We start from the raw sequence: 26,024 nt of genomic DNA, 5'->3' as shown, positions 1-26,024 counted from the left end.
ATATGATTTTACCTTGTAAACGGAAAGGAAAATATATATATGATGTATCAGAAAGGAAAATATAACATTATATAATATGAGATAACATAATATAACCGAATGTTATGTTTACATTGAAAACATTATAAATGCAAAAAATAATACAGTAATATTATATAAAATGATGTTCACCCTGTAATTATGATCATAAAAGGGAAATCTATATCGTATATTATAGAATGATATACTATTTAAAAAATATATAATATTTATATTGTAAACATTTGCATAAAGGCAAAAAGAGTTCAGAGCTGTCAAGTTATGAAAATCACATTTTTAATTGGTAAAGATATTTAAAATGGAGATTTAAAACTTTTATTGAAAATGGATTTTAAGAGAACCATCATAGGTTGAAAGTGGTTCTTTGGAAATGTTATGACATTTAAGCCCTAATGTGTAATATTTGAGCACTAGATGGCACTGTGCTGTCCGGTACGAGGGTTACAGAGTGAAAAAGAAATACAAAGTTCTCGACCCATGTTTTATTTTTCATACAAATTAACATCGGAATGTTGTTCATGTATTTTTGCCCAGACCGGGTCGAAACGTTTGTTGGCCTGGAGAAGGATGGGCGCCTCCAGGCTGTACTTGCCCAAGACACACCGCAGGAAACGGTGTCCCTATGATCCTATTGGTTAAGGAAGAAATCCTCCCGCCCAACCCATTCAAATAAATTTGTTTGTTTCTTTTCTACTGGATGTAAGCTATTTTGTACAACTAGGGAGCACTAAACACAACAAACTACTGTATCGCTTTTAGAATATACACAAATTAGTTTATTGTTCAGATTTTATATGAATATAATTGTTTAATATTTGGAACGATCAACGTTTTAATTGCAGAAAATAACATTGTGGGGTTTTTTTCCACAAAGAAATTGCATATTTAGTCATTTGCTTGCAGAGTGGACAACAAAATATTTGGTAGCTATGGAAGTTGAAAAAATGAATACAAAAATGGAGATCTGTTTTTTTTTATTACATGACAGTAATGCTATAGCAGTCCTCCTTGCTTTTGCAGTGTAAACAGAGTGTATTTTAACACTCAGCAGCTAATTAAAGTGAGGAGGTCATGCGCACTCTCATGAAGGCATGACAGACTTTGCAGTGTGCGTGTGTTGAATGCAAAGTGAGGGGGGAGGTCCTCATAACGGATCCCGCCCTCCATTCTGCTGCAGTAGCTCACGTCATGTCCTCCACTTTGTTTCCTCTCTCATGCTTTACGACGCTTTTCCTAGAGTCTTTTCCCCCCCCAACCATCCCCCCAGCCGCTCATCCCTTTTTTTCTATCAAATGAATTTTTTCTTATTTTATGGTGGATGGAAAAGTGTGAGGTCATTCTTCTACAGCTCAGAATGAAAAGCAAGCGCTTTGGCATAATTGTTGATGTGCTCCGCGAAAAAAAAGCATATTTCCTTTAAAACATTAGTCCATGAGACCCAAAAATTAAAAAGGTTGAAATGGAAAAAACCGATAGAAGCATTATGATAGATTTTATCCGTGTTTTGCTCATTACTGATCGTCATATATTGCACTCTCCCATAGTATATTCAGAGAAAATATTTTACAGGGCACTCCTCTGAAAAGTAAGTAGGATAATAGAAAAACAAACAATAAAAAAACAAAAAAACATCTGCAGGATACAGCGACCCCGCCTTACAATGTTTTCACTTAATGGTTTTGAATAAGAAGTTTTTTCGAACCCCTCGTTACGGTTTTTACCGCACAATACGACCCAAAAACATATTGGTTATTGATGACATATTAAATGCTAGTATGACAATGTTTTACGTCATGGCATCATAAAGATGCGATTGGCTGAACTCCATCCCACAATGGCTTTATTTTTAATCAATACGGAATCTTCTGCGTTTTGAAAGTGCTTTGCAAGTCAGCGACACAAAAGTACATTTTTTGTATGGGATTTATTTGTAATGGCCCCCAAATGTAGCAGAGATTTTAAAGGAATAAGCAAAAACAAGATTTCTAGAAAAACAAAAGAAGGTTCACTCATGGATACCACAGATAAAGAATATGGCTGTATCAAATTGACGATCATGACTATTATTAAAAACAAAGAGACTATTTTAGCAAGAAAATCTTCTTGATATCCCCCTTCCGGATCCACCCGCTACTCCTCTCGGTCAGCCTATTTCACGTCACACCTAAAATAAACCAAGTATAATTTTTCCTTCATATTATTTGTTATTTTATTTAATCATATGCACATAAGCAGCTCTCCATACAGTAGTATTCTTTTATAATATGAAGCCGGCCATATCACCCATCCCTACAGTACATATAAACTCAAGTTTATTATCATTTTCACAACAGCTGCTACAACCTAAACTTTTTGCTTAATCTTTCTCAGTTACGGAATAAAAAAGCTTTCCTTGAGCGTTTAAGCAGATCTGCATGACATCATCGCACCTACTCTGGACTTATAAATGTCTTTGAGCGTTGACTTACAACGACCCCCCCCACAAGCTTTCAAACATATGGAAAAGTTGAAAGACTCGCTCCAGGGACAAGACAGAGAAGAATGAAAGCATGCAGAAGATGGCAGGGGGAGGAGTCTGTGAAAGGGGGCGGGGAAAACTGCAATGCAAACCCCTTTTGAAATTATATTTTTTGTATGGTTATTATACAAGTAAATACAGTAGACCCCGGGATACAGCAGCCCCGCCTTACAGTGTTACTCACATTAGGATATGGAACGAGATGTTTTTTTATGCCTCTCTTAACAGCTAAAATCATTTTGTTTGCCGAAAAACAAACAAAATTCAAACTTTCCATTGTCGGTTTGTATGGCAAGTTGAGTCTCTTAGATGCCTCTCTGCTAATTGGTTGACTTCACATAAAATGTTGGTCTGCTTTATGTTTCTGTCACGACATCATGAACATGCAGATATACTATTGCTTGAACTACTGCCCACAATGCTTTTCCCTCTATTTATTCAGTTCTGATTCTGGTGTAACAAACTTGAATTTTTTTTAGTTATAGGTACCAAAGCTGGAGCGATCATAAAAGGAAAAGCAAGGAAAAACACAATAACAATGGAGATGAAGCTAAGCCATTATCAAGAAAGGCGAAAAAGACACACGCACCGCTACCCTTGCTAAGGAATATGGCCGTCAAACCACTTTTTGATCCGCTGTCACTGTCTTGTCCCGCCATCTGCATCCACCCACTTCTCCCTTAAATCAGTTTAAGTCACCTCACACCAAAGGTAAATCACATTTTTTTCCTTTACCTATACATTTATCTATAATGTTTTATAATCATATACACGTATATGACACATTACTATTACTTACTATATTATACTGTGTTATTTTCATGTTTTTATCTGAGGAACTAAGGATTAACATTAGTTCCTATCTCCTGCTATACAGCAATTTCACTTCGCGCTACCGACTTCAGAACAGATTAATATCGCATCCCAGGGGCCTAATGTATGAAACCACGACGACTCACCATGAGTATGGGCGAAGTTGTGAGATCTCTCTCCGTGACCAGCCTGTCCTGATCGGTGACGTATAAACCTTTCTGGGCCAGAGCTTGGATGACGGCATTGTGTCCCAATAGAGGTTTGACGGCATCGCTTCGCAGAATCAAGCTTCCGGCTCGGCAGTAGAGTTCTGCAGACTGGAGCAAGCTGGCGACTGGGGGCTTCAGGTGTTCCTGGTTGTACTGGTCCCGGTAAAAAGGGTCCACCAGTTCATCTGGAACTTCATCTGTATGATGAGATAACGAGAGAGAGAGTTGGATCAGTTTTTTGGTCAATACGAATTTTTGCGAGTACATGTAACATCAAACATACAACTGGGTCGGTTCTGATCAAGCGATCATATTGTTTTACAATGGAGCCATCTGCTGACAACACGGTATCCAGTTACTGAGTTAAGGGGTAGATTGCTAGATTGCTTTGCCAAAATAGTCGAATGGGTTGCCTGACGGCTATAGGCTGCAGTGCCAGACAGGGTATTCAAAAAAGGAGTATCTGCTGGAAAAAAAATTGTAATCTGTTGTGAAAAAAAATAGAATCTGGTGGAAATAAATGAGCATCTTATGGAAAATATGAGCATCTTCCCAAAAAAACAAAACAAGCATCCACTAGATAAAAAGCAACAGCTGGAAAAAAATTACTAAAAATATTAATTAAATAATAAAATAATATATTCATTTCAATCAGTAAGTTTTTGTAAGTGTAAAACACTTCAGGACACAGTAAATTAAAAAAAAAAAAATCAAAAATCAAATAATTGAAAAGCCTTTTTTGGTAGATTGAATGAAATAAAATATTCAATTCACTGCTTGGTGAATCAATATCGAATTATGACAAATAAAATACATTCGTTATTGATTCTTTTTTTAAACCCAACTGAGACATAATGGCATTTTATATTATATAGGGTACATTTGAAATATCATCTTGTTATTTAAAATAAATAATTTCCTGTTAAAACACTCCAAAAGTTTATCAAAAAAAATCTGGACCACTCTGAAATGTTAAAACAAATTGCAGTACAAATCGCACAGCCTGCTATTTTCTTCAAATCTGATTTACGTGATGCGCTAAAAGGATTAGCCTTGTCAACAGACACACAAGCATATCTGAAGCTCACATGTTTGACACTGTCACACAAAGTGCAGCTTTTTTTATTAGTCTGGCAACTTCACTTCAATATATTCAGATTATTTAACCAGTTAGTCATAGAATTCAATGGATTCGTTTTAAGCTATTTCACAATCTTTCAATCTTTTAATTATTTGTATTTATTTAGTTAAATGAAACTTAGCAAAAATAACACCAGGAAGTAGGTTTATTTGTGGTGTGTTAAATGATCAAAAACGCAGTAGGCACTGAATATGTTTTTTCCAGATTCATGACATGGCCTTGTGTTGGTTTTCAAAGAGGAAAAATGCAGGAAATAAGTTTAACAGGAAGTCCAAGAACGTCGACAACTGCTGTCAGGAATCCCCCCTAAGGACACAACTCAGCAATGTTTATCTGCTAACATTGCAATTAGAATTGTGATAAAGCACATCTTTCAAAATAAAATTAAAAAAAGATGTCACTTTAATATGTGTTGTGTAAAGTATTTTAAATTGACAGTGTCTCAAGCTTAAATTGGAGCTGAAACATTGCAGGAAGACACACAATGTATGCTAGCCCAAAGGATACCACTGGAAAAATTCAAAGGACTACGTCCATAATATCCGGCACTAGCAAAAATAAAATATAGGAAGTGACAGGAAATAAAGCTGTTGTGAATGTCTGCCAGAGACAAAAAAAAAAGACAGAGCGAGCTGGATATACCAGGAGCGGCTGAAAAGATTCTACAGTTGGATCTGTTCTGAGCTGGTTGAAGTGGCTCACTTAGCAGCTAGCAAGAGAGGCTATACTAAAAATGCCAGGAGAAGATTGAAACAGCGAATCAGAATTGGAGCAGAAACATGTACATTTGGAGAAACACACTATGTAAGTTTGAATCATGGAACTTAGTTGCTGAAGGCGAATGACACTGCAGGACAAATTAGGAGCAGCTAACAATAACAATAGCAACAAGCGTGAATCATATCCTGCAGCCATGTGTCTAAAGTGAGTGGCCAGAGAAGGAAAATGTGGAAAAAATTCAAAGATGACAAGCGCCAGATGCGTGACTCACGGAACTCAGCTGTGGAAGGAGGGTGACACCGAAGGACAAAATAGGTGCAGCTAACAATAACATAAGTACCTAACGGCAAGCCATAGCCTGCTTCTGACTGCTTAACTTAAGTGGCTAGAGAAGTAAATAGTGGAAAAAAACCTGAAAGATACCTGAATGTCAGCTTCATCAAGTTGTATAACTACATATTTTCTAAACCTAAAATAATGTTTCTTCTTGCTTATTTTATATGTTAAAAGTGTTTAATTCAAATTATTGAAGTATTTTTACACCACTAGGGGTTGCTATGTTATACACACTAGGGCCTAAGGTAATACATTTATTTGACATAAAGTGAATATGCTAATACACATTCAGTGATGGCTGTCCCTTTTTTTAGTTTTGACAATAATAGAAAAGAATGATTCCAGCCTGCAGCCATCTAAGGGCATCTGTCGCCTCACTGGTTACATCAGAACCAAACCGGGTCATTGCCGTAACCTTGGAAATGATGGCACGTGGCTCTCACGGTTCGGTATTGATTAAACGATGTGAAAAAAACCCTCAAGATTTATATTCTTTACAGGAGAAAAAAAAAACACTTTAAAAAAAATGCAATTACATGTACAGTAGGTAGAGTTGCTATGGATAATAGACAAGCGAGTAATAAATGTAATTGCTGACTATTTATAATCACTTTTGGATAGATTTTGGATTGAAATGTTCCTACAATTACCGGTACTAGAATATTAATTAAGTATTCAATTGAATTGCTGGCTATTTTATCCAAACTGATATACCGTGGCATAACTCTGACTAAGTCCCCCGAAGATCTATTCTCTTTGATCTATTTTCAAGCAAGTACCACCAAACTCAGTTGTACTGAGCACTTTAAATATTTGGAATCAATTCAGATAACAATTTGGACTTTCCTGCTCCTCTAGACCAACAGTCTGATCGTTTTTAAATCGTGGTCAAACAGTGGCCTGAAGACCCTGGACGATATTTATATCGATGGTGTATTTCCCTCATTTACTATCCTCTCAGAAAAGTTCAGACTCCGCGCCACTCATTGATCTTGTTACTTTCAGACATTGCATTTTATCCAAAGCCAATCTCCTCACTTCCCAAACAAACTCCAGAGACCCTGATTATCACTAGACACAACACAAAAATCTCTACTCTAGAACTTTACATCTCTATTTTTAAACTCAATCCAACATCACTAAATTATTTAATGTCTGTCTTGGACCAACATCTCAAAATCACAATATCTGATGAGCTATCTGACCAAATTCTCAACAGTGTACACTCTTCACCTATTTGCGCAAAACACCAAGTCCTCTAGTGTAGGAAGTGCACAGAACCCATCTTACCAAGGCAAACCTAGCAAATTTTTTCCTGGACATGCCAGACTCTTAAAACAGATGAAAAAAATTACCAGCCGGTTACATACATATGTTTTGGTCTTGTCTGGAACTTAATGACTTTTGGTTATCAAATGTTCACACAAGTCAAGTTTTCGGCTTCCTTATAGACTTAGTCCCACTCATTGCCCTTTTCAGAATTCTGACACCATCGCGTCGATCTGAACCATCACAAACTATCATTTCCTCTTCCACCCTACTTGCGAGGAGACTCATCCTCCTTAAATGGACGCATACATCCCCTCCAACACACAACAAATGGATTAGGGAAGTATTGCAAAACCTGAAGCCTGAGAAAATCAGATTCTCTCTTAAAAGTTCTCTACAGGCCAGGCAACCCTTTTTATCACACATAGATATCCTGCAGTTTGACATAGATGATCACTAGCTCTGAGCCTCCCTCCTGTTGTTCCAGCCATCCATTATCAGCACCGCTTATCCTCAATAGGGTCGCGGGGGTGCTGAAGCCCATTCCAGCTATCTTCAGGCAGTGTGCAGGGGACACCCTGAACTGGTTGCCAGCCAGTCACAGGGCACACAGAGACAAACAACTCACTTGCTCATTCATTGGACCGGCCAATTAACCTGACATGCATGTTTTTTGGAATGTGAGAGGAAACCAGAGTGCCCGGAGAGAACAGGCAAACTCCACGCTGGAGGGTGCGGAAGCTGGACTTGAACCCAGAACCTCTGCACAGATTTTTTTAGATTAAAAATGATCCCACAAAAAAATGAAAGAAATAAATTAAATGTGATCGCCTTCTATTTTAAATCATTATAAGAAAGATATTTAATCAAAAATTTGTCCCACAATTATGTGTATTAAAATTAATCTGTAAAGAATTTTTACGACTTTTAGATTTTGGATTAAGAATGCTGCCTCATCTAACCAACAGCTAATATAAGGTTGGATTTAATCGTAATGTGTTTTACATTTGTTTAAGAAAATGGAAATTGACAGATAATCAAGTACTAAATGTAATCTTTAACCATTTTTAACAACATTTTTGGGTTTGAAATGTTCCCACGATTAACCGACAAATAACAAATTATTAAATTGAAATGCCTACTATGTTTGACCATTTTTCTACAATTAATAAAAATAAATTGAACAAACAACTAGTTTTTAAAAAATAATTTAAAAAATATTTTGGATAAAAATATTCCAACAATTAACCGACAGCTAATGGAGTCATCAATTTAAAACGCAGATTATTTTAAAACGTATAGATTTTTTACAAGATTTGTTTATTTAATTTAGAGATCTCCAGTTTGTTACAACTCTTTTATATTACATAAAACTGTTAAAAAGCCGTGTCTCCAAACTAAACTAGGCCATATATGGCTCGCGAGCCACATGGACTCATGAAAAGAGCCATATGTACTAATGAAAGAAGACACATATGGCTCGCAAGCCAAAGGTTCCTGACCCCAGCTATAACGAATAAAAATGGCATAGAGTAAATCTAAGGTTAAGATACAGAGGATTAATTGTCATTGTCAAAGAAGAGAAACGTCGTTTGGAGCATCCAGTCATCCACTCACAGTTAAAAGAAAATTCAAAGATCCACAGAATAAGTATTCAGAATAAATATAGATAAAAACACAACACAGATAAAAACAAACTATTTAACTATTAGGGTCAAGATTGATAGTGCTCCTACAGGGTTGAACTATCTTCACGTGGTAAAATTTGTGTTTTTAGTCAGGCAAATTTGCAAACAGCTAAATTTTGTTTTGTAGTGTCAACAAAATGAATCAAAGGCTGGGAATAGCCTTAAAATAGATGCTGTTTGTCATAATCAGATTAGGTTCTTTTGATAAATTACTACAAAAATACGAGAGCAAAGAGATTGAGCAATTGATGAGACTTAGTGCTTATTAATGCTGGAATAAATTGACTGCTGTGCTCAACTTTAAACAGAGGCACTGGAGGATTTTTTTCGAGCTAGAGAACTTCTAAAATGCAATTAAAATGCTGAACACATCGCAGGCTTGGAATCAATTGCAGCATTCAGATAGTCAGGGATCGAAATTCTATCGCAAACAACCCCAAAAAATAACAATCTTGCAAAAACTTGCTATCCTGGTATAAGTTATTACTCTGTACTTGCGTTTTAATGTTTGAACACAGTTTTCTCTCCACAAATAATCACTCTTTCCAATGTAGGCCTCAAAGACTCTCGGTTCTGGCTATGAATTGGGCCACAGTTCTTGGCAAAGATTGAGGCGGAAAGTATGTCACAGAAAAAAAAACAAGCCAAGGGAAGCTTGCAGAAAGCAACAGTTTGACGCTCTCACATGTTGCCATCCAGTTGAATTTGAATAAATTAGAAGCACTTTAATATAATTGCACAAGTACAAAATTCAATCTGCTGTAGTAAAAAGATCAGACGTACCCAGAGTGACTAAAACGTGCAAAAGTCAAGCTAAAGAAATGTAATTTTATCCTGGAAAATATATTTTTGGGGTGGTTGGTGGATTATACAAATAAGTGCGAGAATAAAGGTCTAACATTTAAAGCAACAATGCCAAATTATATAGCTAAAACCTTTTACACAAAATTTCCACATGGGTGTGGCAAATGCTAATATCAAATCCAACAAAGGAAAAGCAGAAATTATTTGTGTTCCAAGAAAAGAACTCACACAGAACTACAAGATGAAGAACTGGTGAATTTACAGATTCAATTACGCACAACAAAAAAGTTAAAGCGGAAAGTCTGAGACATAGTGTCATAATCCACAAAAATGAACTATGTGCATCTCTAAAGTTGCCTCTTAAAAGCACGGAATGTTTAATGGCAGTGGAATCCTCACACTCGGAAAAGATCTATGTGATATGAAAATGATATTCAATATTTTAGTAAATCATCAAATACAGACGCTCCCCTACATATGACTATTCGACATACGATAAACGCGAGATACAAACATTTTTTTTCGGGATGTCGAAAAATTAGTTCGATTTTGTATGGTGTGCACGTTTTCAGAGTACTGGACATTACTGGCGTGCTTCTTTCCGCCGCTGCCGAGAGGTCACCCAGCATCCACCCGGAAGGAAAAAAAAACGCTTCCTCTTCCTAGTTTGTGTGTAAACATTCTATACTGTCTATACTATGTCTATACCATCTTCAGCGCGCTAAGAACGTTGACATTTTTATTGCTTAATATCTCGTGCATCCATTCAATATGGATGGTGTAAAGTGTAAAGAATAGTCAGCCTTTTCTTTTAAAAGGAAAGTGGAATAAGAAAGCTTGATGCGGTTGAGAAAATGGTTGGATCGCTGTTTTTCGGCCACTCTCTCACAGGGACGAGGACATTTTGAAGCTTATCTTTCAAAAGAAAGTTACACTTTATTTATCTTTATCGAGCATATTATTTTATGAAATGTTTATTTTTAGAACAAAACAATACAGGTTATTTATATTAACCTTAAACATACAAAATATAGCACTGAAGCAACTTACGAATAAATTCAAATTACGAATGATCGTCTCGTTCGTAAGTAGGGCAGTATCTGTATGACAAAATCCTTTAGAATGTGTGGTACGTAACATGATGCCATGTTGTCAAATTTTGTGCAAAATAGAATCACTTTAATGTCATCAATTACACCTGAGTTCCGTTTTTCCATCGTAAAAATAATGCACACCAGTCAACCCTGAGTGACTAAAATGTGCAAAAGTCAGGCAAAAAGAAAATGTCATTTTTATCCCATAAATTGTATGTTTATGTTTTTATTTGAATAATAAACTTTCCTCTGTATTTTTATGTCAATATTATGGTGCTAATAACAATATCTCGTCATTTAAGTTATTACTTATAAAGTACATAGTGATTGATTGATTAAGTCCAGTTCTAGTCCCTCCAACATTACTTGTTGGAGACATGTTAACTTTAACTTTATCGTTATTTTGATTGCAAACAAAAATAAAGACACACAGAAAATACTTTGATTTGTGTGGGTTTTAATTTTGATGTTTATATATGGCATGTCCCCGAGACCCTACTGAGAATAAGCGGTGCAAATAATGAATGAATGAATATGTAGCATGTGATCGCATCAGAAACTGTATATTTACTTTGATTTATTATAGTTACATAATTTGTACGGTTAAAATAATGACACCTGATCTATTTTCTTAGCCAAGGTATTGGAGCAAATATAGCATCCAGTTGGAATAAAATCAGTAGGAAATAACAGTTATCGTGCATACCTATCCATCAATCCATTATTTGTACCGCTTATCCTCAGTAGGGTCACAGGGGTGCTGGAGCCCATCCCAGCAATCATCGGGCAGTGGGCAGGGGACACCCTGAACTGGTTGCCAGCCAGTCACAGGGCACACAGAGACAGATAGCACACTCGCTCAATCACACCTAGGGACAATTTGGACCCGCCAATGAACCTGACACGCATGTTTTTGGAATGTGGGAGGAAACTGGAGGAAACCCACGCAAGCACGGGGAGAACATGCAAACTCCACACAGGAAGGTTCGATCTGATGACCTAAGAACTGTGCCACACACGCGCTAACCACTGCGCCGCCGTGCTGCCGTGTGCACACCCACTGTACTTAAAATGCATAAAAGATGTGTCATTATTTGGAACATTATAAAGAAATTTGTCACAGGACAGCGGTTATCCATGGCCTGTGCCAAGTAAGAAAATAATGATGACTCAATAAATGTTTCACTGAAAAGAAAGACTAATTCGGTCGTTGAAAGGATTTTTGCCAAATTTAAAATGTGGTTGAAGTTTGTTGAAGTGATTGAGGGTGAGGCGCAGATCTCGGGAAATGATTAGAAATCTACATCACGCATGTCGTAAACATGGAGAGGAAATGAACAACCAGAGAGAAAAAGATCGGGATGTGAGATGTTCTCGAGAGGAGGGGTTTCCAAACTTTTTAAAGCTGAGAGCTACTTTTTGTAAATAATTAGCGCAACATGCTTTTCTAAGGGAACAACCTATCCTTTCATTACTATGTTATCGATAGGTTAATTATTGGAAGTAGGGCTAAATAGACTCAGTCGACCACACACACAAAAAAAATAGTATATCACAATAACCTAGCACTGGTGAGCTATTTTCAGAACAGGTCCACGGGGACCTCGGCCAATAGGGTGCACCCTGGTGCCTGCAAGCACCAGGTTGGAGACCACTTCTCACATTGTAAAAGTACAGTATGAAAAAAATGAAAAATGAATTTCAATACTCATATTTACGGGCAACTTTCAGAAAAAGTTGCTGATTTATATCATCGCCGCCATGCAAGAACAATTTATCTCAATTTTTTTAATGAAAGGAATGTTTACAATGAAAAAAGTGCAAAAATAAGTAATAAAATGCCTCAAAATTGAAATAAAACTAGTTAAATTCACAACATATTCTGCAATGTCTCACCTACAGGTTAGTTTAAGTTAATGCCAGCATTACATTTAATGGTCTTGTCGCATGGTACTAACATTGTTGTTCTGTCCACGTGCGGTAGTTTCTTGTCTCATCTTTCTTTTATGTTTTGTACTGTTAGAGCTGGTTGGTGTTAAATGATAATGTATATTTTCCATCCACGTGCGAGTATGTTTCCTGTGTCCTCTCGTTCGTTTTTTGTTCGGTTGGAACAAGTAATCATTCCACCATATCCTATGTCCTCTTCTTTCATGTTAATGTTCCGTTACAGTTATTTATTGTTCCACTATATCTTGCTCTGTCACTCAAGTTTTTGTTCAGTTAGAGTTAATGTTCTAACATATCCTGCGTTGTCTTCCTTTCATGTTTTTGTTCTGTCTGAGCTAGTTGGTCTTGGAACACTATGTAGTTGTTCTATCCCCACGTTTGTATGGTTCCTGCATCCTCGTACTTTCATTTTTATTCTAAGTTACATCTAGTTGGTATCCCACCATACTCTGCATTTTCTTCCTTTCATGTGTCGTTCATTTGGATATAGTAAGTGTGTCGACATGATGTAGCAGGTATGTCTCAAGCCTGAGTAGCTTTGATGCCTTTTTTTCTGAAGATCCTGGTAAACTTTGTTATTCTCTTCCTGATAACTATTTGATACAGATCCCTCTTTTACAAATCAATCCTTTTCTAAAATCTTGCTAAAAAAATTATAGAGAGCTAGTTAGTTACTCAACATTTACAGCAGGGGTGTCAAACTCATTTTAACCTGGGGGCCACACCATAGAACAAACATTCTGTCGGGGCCGGACTAGTAGATTACAGAGAAAGAAAAAGAGGGATAAAGAAATAAGAGAAAGACAAAGGGAAAGGGAGAAGGCGGGACAAAGAAAGAAAAAGAGAGAGAGGGAGAGAGCGTGAGAAGCAAAAGATAAAAAGTCGTGAGGGAGGGGGAAAAGAAGGGAGAGGAAGAAAGAAATCCAAAGAGCAATAGAAAGACAGAAGGAGAGAAAAGAAAGCGTGAAAGGTATGAAGAGAGAAACGGAACAGAAAGAAAAGGATAAAAGGAAGTTAGAGCAAAAGAGGTTAAAAGACACAGAGAGAGAAAAAGACAATGAGCAACAAAGGAAGAGAAAAAGAGAGACACAGAGAGTGAAAGAGACAGAGTGGGAGAAAAGGGGTGGAAAAACAGAGAGAGAGAGAAATAAATACAAGTACAGTGTCTTTGTGAGAGGCACCTGGTTTTGGCAACATCAAGTTGGCATATTTCAACCTGCAGCTTGTTTTTCTCTTGCGCTTCTCTGAGTGTTGTCTCGCGGGCCGGATTCAATCCCTTAACGGGCCTGATCTGGCCCGCGGGCCGCCTGTTTGACACCTGTGATTTACAGCGTTGTCTTGCTTGCTTTTTTCATTCATTTAGAATAAGTGTTCCAACATATGGTTCTTCTTTCTTTCGTGTTTTTGTTTAGTAAGAGCTAGTTGGTGTTGGAAAATCATGTTATTCCGTCCATGTTTGAGTTTTTCTTTTTGATTCAGTGTCTCGTATTACAATATATTATTTTCCTCCTTGTTTACTTTAGTTAGAACTGGTTGGTATCCCACCCTATCCTGCAGCCTCTTCCTTTCAAGTTTTTTTTTATTAGCTCCTGTTAAAGTTTCAACATGGTGTAACAGGGATGTGTCATTGAGTCTGTGCTTTGGCAGCTTTCATATATTTGAATTCTGAAAATCGTAGATAAAAACTTCCTTGTCCTTTTATGTCTAGTATCTAATATTGATTCCTTCTCTGTGAATAAACCCATCCAACCATCCATTATCTGCACCGCCTATACTCAGTAGGGTCGCGGGGGTGCTTGAGCCCATCCCAGCTATCCTCAGGCACTGGGCAGGGGACACCCTGGACTTGCTGCCAGCCAGTCGCAGGGCCAAACAGACAGACAACTCACTCGCTCATTCACACCTAGGGAAAATTCGGACCAGCAAATTAACTTGACATGCATGTTTTTGGAATGTGGGAGGAAACCGGAGAAAACCCACGCAAGCACGGGGAGAACATGCAAACTCCACACAAGAAGGTTCGATCTCATGACCTTAGAACTGTACTGCACATGCGCTAACCACAGCACTGCCGTGCTGCTTGTAAACAAACCCTTTTGCTAAATTATATTTGTGAGAGTTTGTGTTTGTGTGTTACAGGATCCGCTTCTCCGGCTACTTCCTACAGGCAGGGGTTCCTACAGCTTAAGGCAAGTACAATTCATGACTTTTAAAGACTTTTTAATGCCTTTTGAAAACAATTTTAAAAACATGTCGAAAAAAAAAAAAAAAACACAACTGAAACAAAACAATACATCGTGACTCGAACACATAACCTAGCGCCGCTTTTAGCCATGGCGAAAAATGTTCATCGGAGAGCCACTTTCATTAAATCTACACTTTCCCATGGTCCAAAGTAAACGTCTCTGTCCGAAGTTGCTATGTGTATTGTGGGTAGTTGAAACCACGACTTAAACCGCATCAACTTAAAACCAAATCACAGATTTGATAGTTGTTATTGTGGTCACGCGACATTTTTACGAAAGTAAAATTAATAAATGTTAATAACATCTTTTAGTTCAAACCAAATATAAATCTTATTAATGTGATCACATGTTTTAAACTTTTGAAAATAGGATTCAAGACATTTTATTCCAATTAAGGCCTTATTATAATAATAATGAAATCAATGCCTTTTAAGACTTTTCAAAGATCCGGGGAACCCTGTCTGTACATGACACATTTTGTGCAGCAATTAAACTGCCTTATATGGATACATTCAAGTGTTTCAGACATCGTTTGGACATATTTTTTAAGACTTTGTGAAAAATAATTACTTCAATACATGTATTTTTTAAACCTGCAACTATTTAGACGTATTTTACACGTCTCTTAGATGTCTTTCCAACCAGTTGATGCTGTGTGGGAAATAGTTGAGCCCAAATCTTGGATAAGAAAAGAAACTTTGCCGTCAATTACATGTCATGCATGCATCTGTTGGGTGTTTTTTTAAGACATAGTGATAAAGAATTATTTTAATAATTGCATCCCTGCCGTTGTTTAGGCATCTTTTGAGCATCTCTTAGAGGTCTTTTCAACCAGTTTGTGCCGTGTGTGACAGGGTTGTACACAGTCCTTAAGAATGAGAAAAGAAGCAGATACTGTGTCGTATTTGAAATGTAGTTTGGACAATTTTTAGATGTCTTTTTAGGACTTATTGACAACACTTTTTTATACGTTACTTTACATCCCTGCCATTGTTTGGATGCATTTCGAGGTATTTTCAACCAGTTTAGTGTTGTGTGGGCAGGAGTGGAGGGCTATTCTCAGATGAGAATAAAAAACGGATTCCCTGTCATCGTTTAGAGTGGTTTTCAACCCGTTTTTGTTGGAAAGAGTTGACTGCATCCCTTAGTCGAGGAAAGAAGCGGGTCCTACCTGATCCAAAGGCTTTGGCTACCAACCAGGTCAGGCTGGAGCAGATCTTGGCCCGGGTAAAGTCGTAGTGCTCAAAGCTTGTGATGGCTGGGACGATGAAGGTCCGTTTGACGCCACCGCTTCGAAGCGCTTCTCCCATCGTTTCTTCTCCGGATCACACGTCGCTGGAATTCCTCCCAAAGCTTGACATCCCGTCGGACAAAATGACAAAAAAATGATAGCTTGCAGATGGACAGAGCCAGGAGCCGAATAACGATTCGGAATCCGAACTCACATCACGACGAGCGCGTCCTGTGGGCATTTTCCCCCATTCCTGAGCTCAAAAAGATAAAAGAGATTACAAGAGAAACTTTCTCTCTATTTCATAGCCATTGTACTTCTTGTCTTTTTTTCCTCGCCCAGTAGCCTCTGCATTTTCTCTGACCGAACCGAGACGAGCAGAGAGTGAACTGCGCATGTGCGGTCCACCCACCCAGTACATCTTAGTCTGAATCATAGTAAAGTACTGTACACGTTTATCTATTGAACTGCAGTACACAATATTTGCTTTTTATTGAATTTAAACATAGAATTATTATTTTCTATCCAAAAAATAAAAATGAATATTGTATTACACTTTTTTTCGTTTATATTTGTATATTATTCAACAGAGCAATTTTGTATGAAAGCAAGAGGGACAAAATGTATCCAATAAACTCTTTTGAAATAGAATAAAAATATATATGTTTTGCAAAATAACAGGTAATTGTTCAATAATCTACGACTATTTATTGTTTTTAAATATAGGATCTTATTGTAAAATGTGGACTTATTTTTTTTGTAATTGATCAATTAAATATCTGATCCTAATTCAATAGTTCGTATTTTTCAATCGAATCTCATACGTTTTTATCAATGTATTTTTACGGGGTTTGATTTAACAAATTTATTTTACATGATTAGAATTCTCTATTTTTATAGATTTTTCATTTTGATTTTGATATCGTATACTAAAGTAAAAGCACATTTTTGGTACACTCTTTTTTGTTTGTTTATTGTCACGTCATATCACCCAATGATATAACCTAAAGAACACTAGATGTCAGCGCGCTGTAGCAGCCCGCTAGCTAGCGTGCCTATGTAGCGGCCACATTGGTCGGGTCAACGTCCTAGTCAAGGCAATGTACTTACATTGAAAATACATTATAATTTGCTCCTTCACCAACTTATTTTCACGTGGGCAACTTTTTTTGGTGGACGTCAACACGTGCTGTTATCACAGGAAATTGATAACAGCAAAGAGTGTTTTTAAAAAAAAAAAAAAAGAAAAGACGTACATATTATTAACAATAATACACGTGACAAACAACTGCATTGAAATTTTAACACTTCATATGAAACTCATGGAAAACGAGTGTATACAGTTCAAAATCAGTATTAAGAGGATAATTTAAGACTTCAAAAACAAAAACAAACTTCTGCAACCGTTTTTTTAAACAATGTTTTATTGAACCATATAAATTCACTTGCTTGTCCAGGCTAAAAAAAGAATCCTGTATGTAGATAAATATTTTAAAAAGAAAACGACAACAAAAACACAAAATTTAAGGAAGGTATTCATCTAGTTTCGATGTCTACTGAAGTGACCATATAAAGTAAGGCCACTTGCCACATAAACGGTTAAAACTATAAAACTGTTCTAAAAGGCCTGAAAGAGGACTGTTTTACAAGATTTTCTTCTTGTACATTCAGCTTGTAAATGGAGGTAAGTGAGCCTGGGGATGTGGTGCAGCCTCATTTAAAAAAAATGAAACAATTTAAGTCACCAAAAGGGACTGGAAGTACTGAAGCTCTGAAGTTTACAAAAAAATAATGGAAAAATATAGAACTAAAAGCATTCTGATCGATGAAAGGTTATTCCAGCTTCCCGGGACTCCATGGGACGGTGTTGAGTGCATTCATAGGCAGTACAATGAGCCGGCATTCTCTTTTTGATTTTAGGGGCTCCGTCCACATGTACCGGAAGAGTCTGTTCGACCCGACTAGCTTAAGCTCGCAGTAGGCATTTTTTTTTACGAAAGCCCAACAGTGCCACAATCCAATCAATAAAAACTTTTGAAATTAAAAAAATATATATTGTCCCTAGGTGTGAATGAGCGAGTGAGTTGTCTGTCCCTGTGTGCCCTGCGATTGGCTTGCAACCAGTTCAGAGTGTCCCCTGCCCACTGCCCGATGATTGCTGTGATGGGCTCCAGCACCCCCGCGACCCTACTGAGGATAAGCGGTGCAGCTAATGAGATGAGAGATGAGATGAGATACTTCGTTAAACAACAACAAATTATTGAATATGTGTTGCTATTTTTTCAAATAGGGCATGATTATTGTAAATATATTACTTCAAAATACTATAAAAATTAAACAGTTAGTAAAATGTAAATTTAAGACTGTCGTGGACAGATTGATTTTAATCAGATTTCCTTGGTTTTAATTTTAAATAAAATATTTTATTAACAAAGTAGGTCTTTATTTTAAAACGTCCGTTCCTACAATGGCCTTTTTACTTCAAACAGCTAACTTATGGAAAAGACTTTAGCCGTCAAAGTTGTTAAATTATCTGGATTGTTTACTTATTGACACAGATCATGTCAGTCCTGTAGATGCATGATTCATTTGACAGCGGGAATCATTCTTTCGTAATATTGCTTTCTGAAATATAAAATACATTGTTATAAAAAGTGTGATGTTATTTAAAGTAATCACTATTTGATTCCATTTATTGTTTAAAAAAATAAACAAATATTTCATATTAATCACAGTGTGTTAAAAACTGAAAATCAATATTGTGTATTAGCAAAAATGTTTCTTTTGTTTCTTTTTTTAATTACAAAAGATCTCATCTCATCTCTCATCTCATTAGCCGTACCGCTTATCCTCATTAGGGTCGCGGGGGGGGCTGGAGCCCATCCCAGCCATCTTCGGGCAGTGGGCAGGGGACACCCTGAACTGGTTGCCAGCCAATCGCAGGGCACACGGGGACAGACAGCTCATTCGCTCATTCACACCTAGGGACAATTTGGACCGGCCACTTCACCTGAAATGCATGTTTTTGGAATGTGGGAGGAAACCGGAGTGCCCGGAGGGAACCCACACAAGCACGGGGAGAACATACAAACTCCGCACAGAAAGTCTGGAGTTGGATTTGAACCCACGACAGGTTCCCATGACATGAACTGTGCCGCCGTGCACAGAGCGTGCCTATCATGGTTGCCATGGCGCCCAAAAGATCGTTTTTATTTATTTCACTGTGACTATTTCTTTGACTCTGTCGCCCCCATGGGAAAGTTACTTACTAGCTTGATGGAGTACCCAGAAAATTCCATAAGGTGGTAGTAAAGAGTCAGAAATGGCCACTCAATAGGAAATGGCAGACGTGAGCAACAGGGTGCTACGAAGGTATTTTCGCTACTTAAAAGTCATTTTTTCGCCTTTATTCGTCACTAAATATTTTCTTTTTTTTTCTAGGATTTTAATAATATAAAAACAAGTTCAAAATAACGTTTGGGGTTGTACATGTGTCAAATGTTTGAACCTTTCTTAGCTAGGTGCAAACTAGCCAATCGGAAGTTATCTTCTTCATGTCACCTGGCTGTCATTTATTACATTTGTCATAAGAACCTTCTATTTTGTTTTCATTAAGTATACACAAAAAGTAATCATTTTGGCAACAGCGGCGCAGTGGATAGCGCTTGTGCAGCACAGTTCATGTCATGGGAACCTGTCGTGGGTTCAAATCCAGCTCCAGACTTCCTGTGCGGAGTTTGTATGTTCTTTCCGTGCTTGCGTGGGTTTCCTCTGGGCACTCCGGTTTCCTCCCACGTTCCAAAAACATGCATTTCAGGTGAATTGGCCGGTCCAAATTGTCCCTAGGTGTGAATGAGCAAATGAGTTGTCTGTCCCTGTGTGCCCTGCGATTGGCTGGCAACCAGTTCAGGGTGTCCCCTGCCCACTGCCCGGAGATGGCTGGGATGGGCTCCAGCCCCCCCGCGACCCTAGTGAGGATAAGCGGTACGGCTGATGAGATGAGATGAGATATGAAGTGTGCGCTGCAAACCAGAGCATTTTTGATGAGTGCCTCGGTCCAAATTTTTCACTTGAATGCGTTTACCAAAACTCTATTTCTTTGTTCAGGAAGGTCCGCTAGGAACCTGTACAACTTCAGTTTACGATCACTATCATTTTGCTGTGATTATGATGGTTTTAAAAAGATTTTGATGAAATCAAATAGTTTATAAACTAATATAAAAACTTAACATTTAGATGTCTGCATGTAAATTTATTTGTGAAATTGGATAGGCCTCCAGGATGAGGCCCCTCTGCTAAATTTTTAACCCATTGCGGCCCCTGACTCCAAATAGTTGCCCACCCCTGCATTAGTAGGTATAATAAATCAAAATAGACACGGATAATGCTTGTGATAACAAAGAAGGGAAACCTTACTCTTATGTCGGGACACTCGGGAATTTTAAGAGAAACGTACAAATAAAAGGGCCCATTTAAAGGGGAAAACAACAATGTTTTTGGTCACTGGTATCGGTTCACATCAGAACACGGACAGGGAGGGCGGTGACCGAAAGTGCCAATGATACATAACAATTCACAGGGGAAAGAAGCTTCCCTCACAACATTTTAAAGGGACACTATTTATTATTTTGTACTTCCGAGTGGTTAAAAAAACTTTCATTCGTTAAAATGATCCGTAATTGTGTTAATATTTCACATAACACGAGATTCACCTAGAGGGAGCTGACATGTTTGTCCACCATCTTGCTGCTACAGGAGTTCCCAGAATTGAAACCTTTCTTTTTTTACTTGTTTCTTAGCTTTTTTTCTCCCTTTTTTTCTTTTTTGCTTTGTTCTTTTCCTCTTTCTTCTTTGACTCTTTTTATCTTGTTTTCTTTCTTTGGTAATTTTTTGTTTTTAGTTTTTTTCTTTGATTTTCACATTTTTGTCTTTGCTTTTTCTGGTATTTTTTTTAACCAGTCTTTTTCTTTTGTGTTCTCCCCTTTTTTCTATGTTTGGTTTAGTCCCTTTGAGTCTCCATAATTTGTAATCTTCTAGTTTTTCTTTGCACTACCCAAGACAATGATATCAAATAATGCACACTGATCCTTTAAGTATTAACGCAAGGAATAAGGGAAAACTTTTAAAAAGTCCTTTAATTTTTGTTCTCTATGCAGCAAGTTCAGTTCTTTAAAAGTGTTCTATCCATCCATTTTCTTCTGCTTATCTGGGGTCGGGGCGCTGGGGCCGCGGCCTCAGCAGAGAAGCCTAGACCTTACTATCCCCAGCCACTTCATTCAGCTCATCCGGCGGAATCCTGAGGCGTTCCCAGCCCAGCCTAGAGACATAGTCTCTCCAGTGTGTCCTGGGTCGCCCCTGGGGCCTCCTGCCGGTGGGACATGCCCGGAACACCTCCCGATGGAGGCATCCAGGAAGCATCCTTATCAGATGCCCAAGCCACCTCAACTGCCTCCTCTCAATGCAGAAGAGCAGCGGGTCTACACTGAGTCCCACCTGGATAACTGAGCTTCTCACCTTATCTCGAAGTGAAAGCTCAGCCACTCTTCGTAAACTCATTTCAACCGCTTGTATCCGGTATATAGTTCTTTCGATCATGACCCACACACAGTTCATGACCATAGGTGAGGGTAGGAACGTAGATCAACAGATAAACGGAGAGATTTGCCTATCGGCTCAGCTACCTCTTTACCACGACGGACCGTTACAGGGTCCGCATGACGTCAGACGCTGCCCCGATCTGTCTGTCGATCCCCCGCTCTATCATACCCTCACTCGTTAACAAGACCCAGGGATATTTGCACTCCTCCACTTGGGGCAGGATCTTATCCGGAAGCCCGAGAGAGCGTGCCTATCATGGTTGCCATGGCGCCCAATTGGTCCCCGCCGTGTGGCGCCAGGTTTTGTCACGGTTGCCACGGCGCCCAATTGGCCCCGCCTACTGACACCAGCTGAAACGCGTTGACAGATTGCTGCCGGACTACTTAAACGCGGTCTTGCGAGTTGCCTGTGTCAGAACGTCTACGAAACTCCTGTTATACTCTGTGTGAAATGCCTAGTTCTGTGAATTTGCCTGTGTTTGATCCTGTTTTATTTTCGGCCTGATCTGTTTGATTTTGACCACTCTTTTGTTCGGACTTCAATCCACTTCCGCGACCATCGATCCCCGGATCGAGTTTTCGCGCATTCCTCCTCTCCCTAATAAACTGTGAGTACGTTGCGCTATTAGGTTCTCATTCCTGTTTCCTGACTTGGTTCGTGACAATGCCACCCTTTTCCGGCTGAGTACTATGGTCTCTGACTTGGAGGTGCTGATCTAAATCCCGGCCGCTTCACACCGAGAATCGTTCCAGTGAGAGCTGAAGATCACGGCTTGGGGAAGCCAACAGCACCACATCATCTGCAAGAAGCAGAGATGCAATGCTGAGGCCCTCAAACCAGACCCCTTCCCCACCAAGTCTGCGCCTACAAATTCTGTACATAAAAGTTATGAACAGAATTGGTGACAAAGTAAAAGTATTGTAAACATTTAAAGAATGGATAGTTTAGTGATCCACGTGATCAACAATAATTAATCAATAATTACAGATCGTAACCCCAAACCTTAAGATTGCGACGCAGACACGTTTAAACCAATAATTTGAAAGCCAAGACTGCGAATCAGGCTTTTTCCCAGTAGATGGCAGTGATTGTCCAAATATTCAGCCAGTTCTCTGTTGCAGCGTTCCTTAACCTTTATTGAGCCGAGGTTCATTTTTTCTTTTCCTGTTAAGAATTTTCATCGAAAATGTTTTTATAAAGAACGATTTTTTTTTTGTTTCGATTGTCTTTTTTAACTTAATGGATTAGTGTGTATGATTTAACCACAAGATGCCTCTGCATTGTGTCGTACAACTGAAAACAAGTGCTAAAAAGCACAAGGAGGAGACAGAAAGAGAGCGAACCGCACAATTTTTCTTCTTCTTTTTTTGTCTTTTGCAAGCTTTTTTTTCCTTTACACGTAGCAGCAAAATGATGACAATTATGTCAACTCCCTCTAGGTGAGGTTCATGTTATGAAAAAGAGAAATAAATTCCCCAACCTATGAATATTTTAAAAAAAGCACATTCCTCATTTAAATCATTTAAAGCAATATTTTGTTCTTTATGAATTATTTTTTTACTGATATGAGGCACAAAATGATATCACATTGTCCTTTTAAATTAAAACAGTATACTTCTTTTCTTATAATTTGTGGTCCCCTTAGCCCGAGGTTACACATGTTATTCATTTTGCTTAATAATTGTACTGTATTTTTAAATTTTTATTCCATCTTTTTGTATTGTTTTTTACTTCTCGGAAAAATAACCCAAAAATATTTGAAATGAGAAAAAAACACCTATCAGTAAAATCTTTTGTGACTACAATCTTTTTGTTTCGGTTTATCTATTCTATCTACCTACCCTGGTCACATCCCTTGAGATGGGTGACCAACAGCAAGACAAACACATACACAAAAACAAAGAAAATGAAAAAAGGGAAAAAGCAGCAAAAAACACAAAAATATTTTTGGGATCATGGCCAACCCAAATGCCCAAACACCCAAAGCACTTCGGCACCCAAGTTGGTCAGGCTTTCGTCCCTCCAAATTAAACGGGACACGAGAAAGCGGCCATGTCATTCGGGTCAGGGTGACCAAACACACTCGCCAGCTTTCACTGGTTTACCCCTGCCGCATCATACAGGTGCCCTGCCCATCCCTTAAAACGCGTCCAAACATCCCACTATCCTTTTACAACACCTCTCTACTCATTCCTATCACCAACAAGAGCTCTAGCTTCCACTATATTTACACCTTTTTCTTTCAGTACACTCATAACACCATCCATCCACGTCAATCGTGCCCTTCCTCTTGGTCTCCTTCCATTTACTTCTGCGCTGTATATCCTTCTCAACATTCGCTCCTCACATGTCCAAACCAACCGAGTACTCTCTCATGCACACACTTGCTCAGTTCCATTACTTCTCCAGATCTGTCTCTCACAATTGCATTTCTCAATCCATCCAATCTAGTCACTCCTAACATACTCCTCAAAAACTTCATCTCAAAAACATTTATTTTCCTTCGCAAATCTGCAATCAGGCTCCAAGTCTCTTCTCCATACAACACAGTCAGCACAACCACACTCTCATACAGTCCCCTCTTAACATCAATACTCATACTGTTGCTCATCACTCTCTTCAGAGCACCCAAAACCTTGCTTCCTTGATTCACTCGCATTACCTCGCATTCCATTCCACCAACTGCAGCCACATCACAACCCAAGTACCTAAGACTTTCAATTTCTTCCAGCACCTATCCATGCAACCTTATTTCCAACGCCATACCCACTCCATGTGGAGTAAGAGTCCCGGCTCCTAGGCTTTGTAGCGTATTATGAACTGACCGATAACGGATAATGGATAATGAATAACGAAGATAGAACAATAACCCTTAAAAACCCCAAACCCCAAACCCACTCCATGTCGTGAACACTTCATTACCATACTCTTCCTAACATGCACACATAACTTACGTCTATCACACACTCTTCTAATATCCACTACCAACCTTCTCAATGTTTCCTCAGAATCATCCACAAGCGCTGTGTCATCTGCAAACAACAACTGACTTACCTGCCACGGCGTTCCACTGGTATCCATCATCTCTACACCTCTGCCAAATGCTCTTGCATTCACATCTCTCACCACACCATCCATGTACACATTAAACAGCCATGGCAACATCACACAACCCTGTCTCACACCAGTCAACACAGGGAACCACTCACTTGTCTCACTCCCTACTCTTACACATGCTCTGCTGTTCACATAAAAAGTCTTAAATGCTTCCAACAACTTTCCAACCACTCCAAACATTACCAACACCTGCCACAACGCCTCTCTATCCACCATGTCTTACGCCTTTTCCAAATTCATGAAAGCCAAACATACATCCTTACCTTTTGCACACACCTGTCGTACAGCGAACACCTTATCCATACATCCTCTTCCTTTCCTGAAACCACGCTGCTACTCCATCACCACCTCATCCGTTCTTTGTCCCACTCTCTTAATCAAGACTCTTCCATACAGCTTACTCGGCACGGACAACAAACCGATGCCTCTCGAATTGCTACATTCATACTTATCACCTATACCCCTAAATAATGGCACCACACATGCACTACAGCAATCAACAGGAACGACACCACTTAAAAAGCATACATTCAACAAGCGTACTAACCAGTCAATCATAGCCGTGCCACTTTTCTTCAAGCATTCAGCAGTACAACTATCCAACCCAGGCGCCTTCCCCCCTTTCATTTCTTTCACTGCCTCTTGCACCTCCCTCGTTTTAACAGGCTTTACATTTAAATCACCCAGCACGGGCATTCTCCCCATACCACCGATCGCCTCGACTCTCACTTCTCTCCCATTCAACAACTCCTCAAAATACTCTGCCCATCTCGTCCTGACTGCACTATCGCTAACCAGCAATCTACTGTCCTTATCTTTCACTCTCTCTTCCTTTCCAGACTCGTGCTTTCTTACTCTTTTGACTTCTTACCAGAACACTTTTCTCCTTTCCTCAAAGTTCACTCCTATCTTTCGACACCATTCATCATTTGAAAGAAAAGGTTTATTTTTAGTTTTTGTAAAATAAGGAGATGATTAAACCAGTATAATTATGAGCAATATTTTTACTTCATAATATTTACTTATTTTTTTACAGTGCTTTCCTAAGCAGCTTTATTAAAAAAAGTTATAAAATAGACTATACTACCTAATAAGCAAATAGTTAGTATATAAAAATAAATCAATGTATTCTGCTGCCACCTACCTATAAGGATGAATGTTCCAGAGACTCGATTGGAGGAAAGCAAATATACTGAACAATGGAGTGTTTTTTTTACAAAGATAAAATTGGACAGTTTTAAATTGATACAA

The 26,024-nt window shown here is 38.4% G+C and overlaps 1 protein-coding gene across 4 annotated transcripts in view; it reads right to left on the bottom strand.

The window, feature by feature from the left end:
- The window catches only part of camsap2b (calmodulin regulated spectrin-associated protein family, member 2b), a 49,344-nt gene extending 32,883 nt beyond the window's left edge, over positions 1-16,461 (bottom strand). For 3 of the 4 annotated variants that reach the window (XM_088345570.1, XM_088345582.1, XM_088345575.1), the window contains exons 1-2: positions 15,999-16,461; positions 3,517-3,776 (exon numbers count right to left, since the gene is read on the bottom strand). In XM_088345570.1, coding sequence (XP_088201696.1) covers positions 3,517-3,776; positions 15,999-16,137 — 399 coding nt within the window. In that variant the 5' untranslated portion in view covers positions 16,138-16,461. The remainder of the gene's footprint in view (positions 1-3,516; positions 3,777-15,998) is intronic. The other variant, XM_088345591.1, reaches the window with a different exon arrangement.
- Positions 16,462-26,024: the final 9,563 nt, after the last annotated feature.

This window comes from Urocampus carinirostris, chromosome 1 (genome assembly GCF_059441175.1).
Source record: "Urocampus carinirostris isolate Australia breed hairy pipefish chromosome 1, RoL_Ucar_1.0, whole genome shotgun sequence".
NCBI classification, from domain to species: Eukaryota; Metazoa; Chordata; class Actinopteri; order Syngnathiformes; family Syngnathidae; genus Urocampus; species Urocampus carinirostris.
The sequence above is the reverse complement of the archived record's forward strand: the minus strand, read 5'-3'. Positions and strand labels throughout refer to the sequence as shown.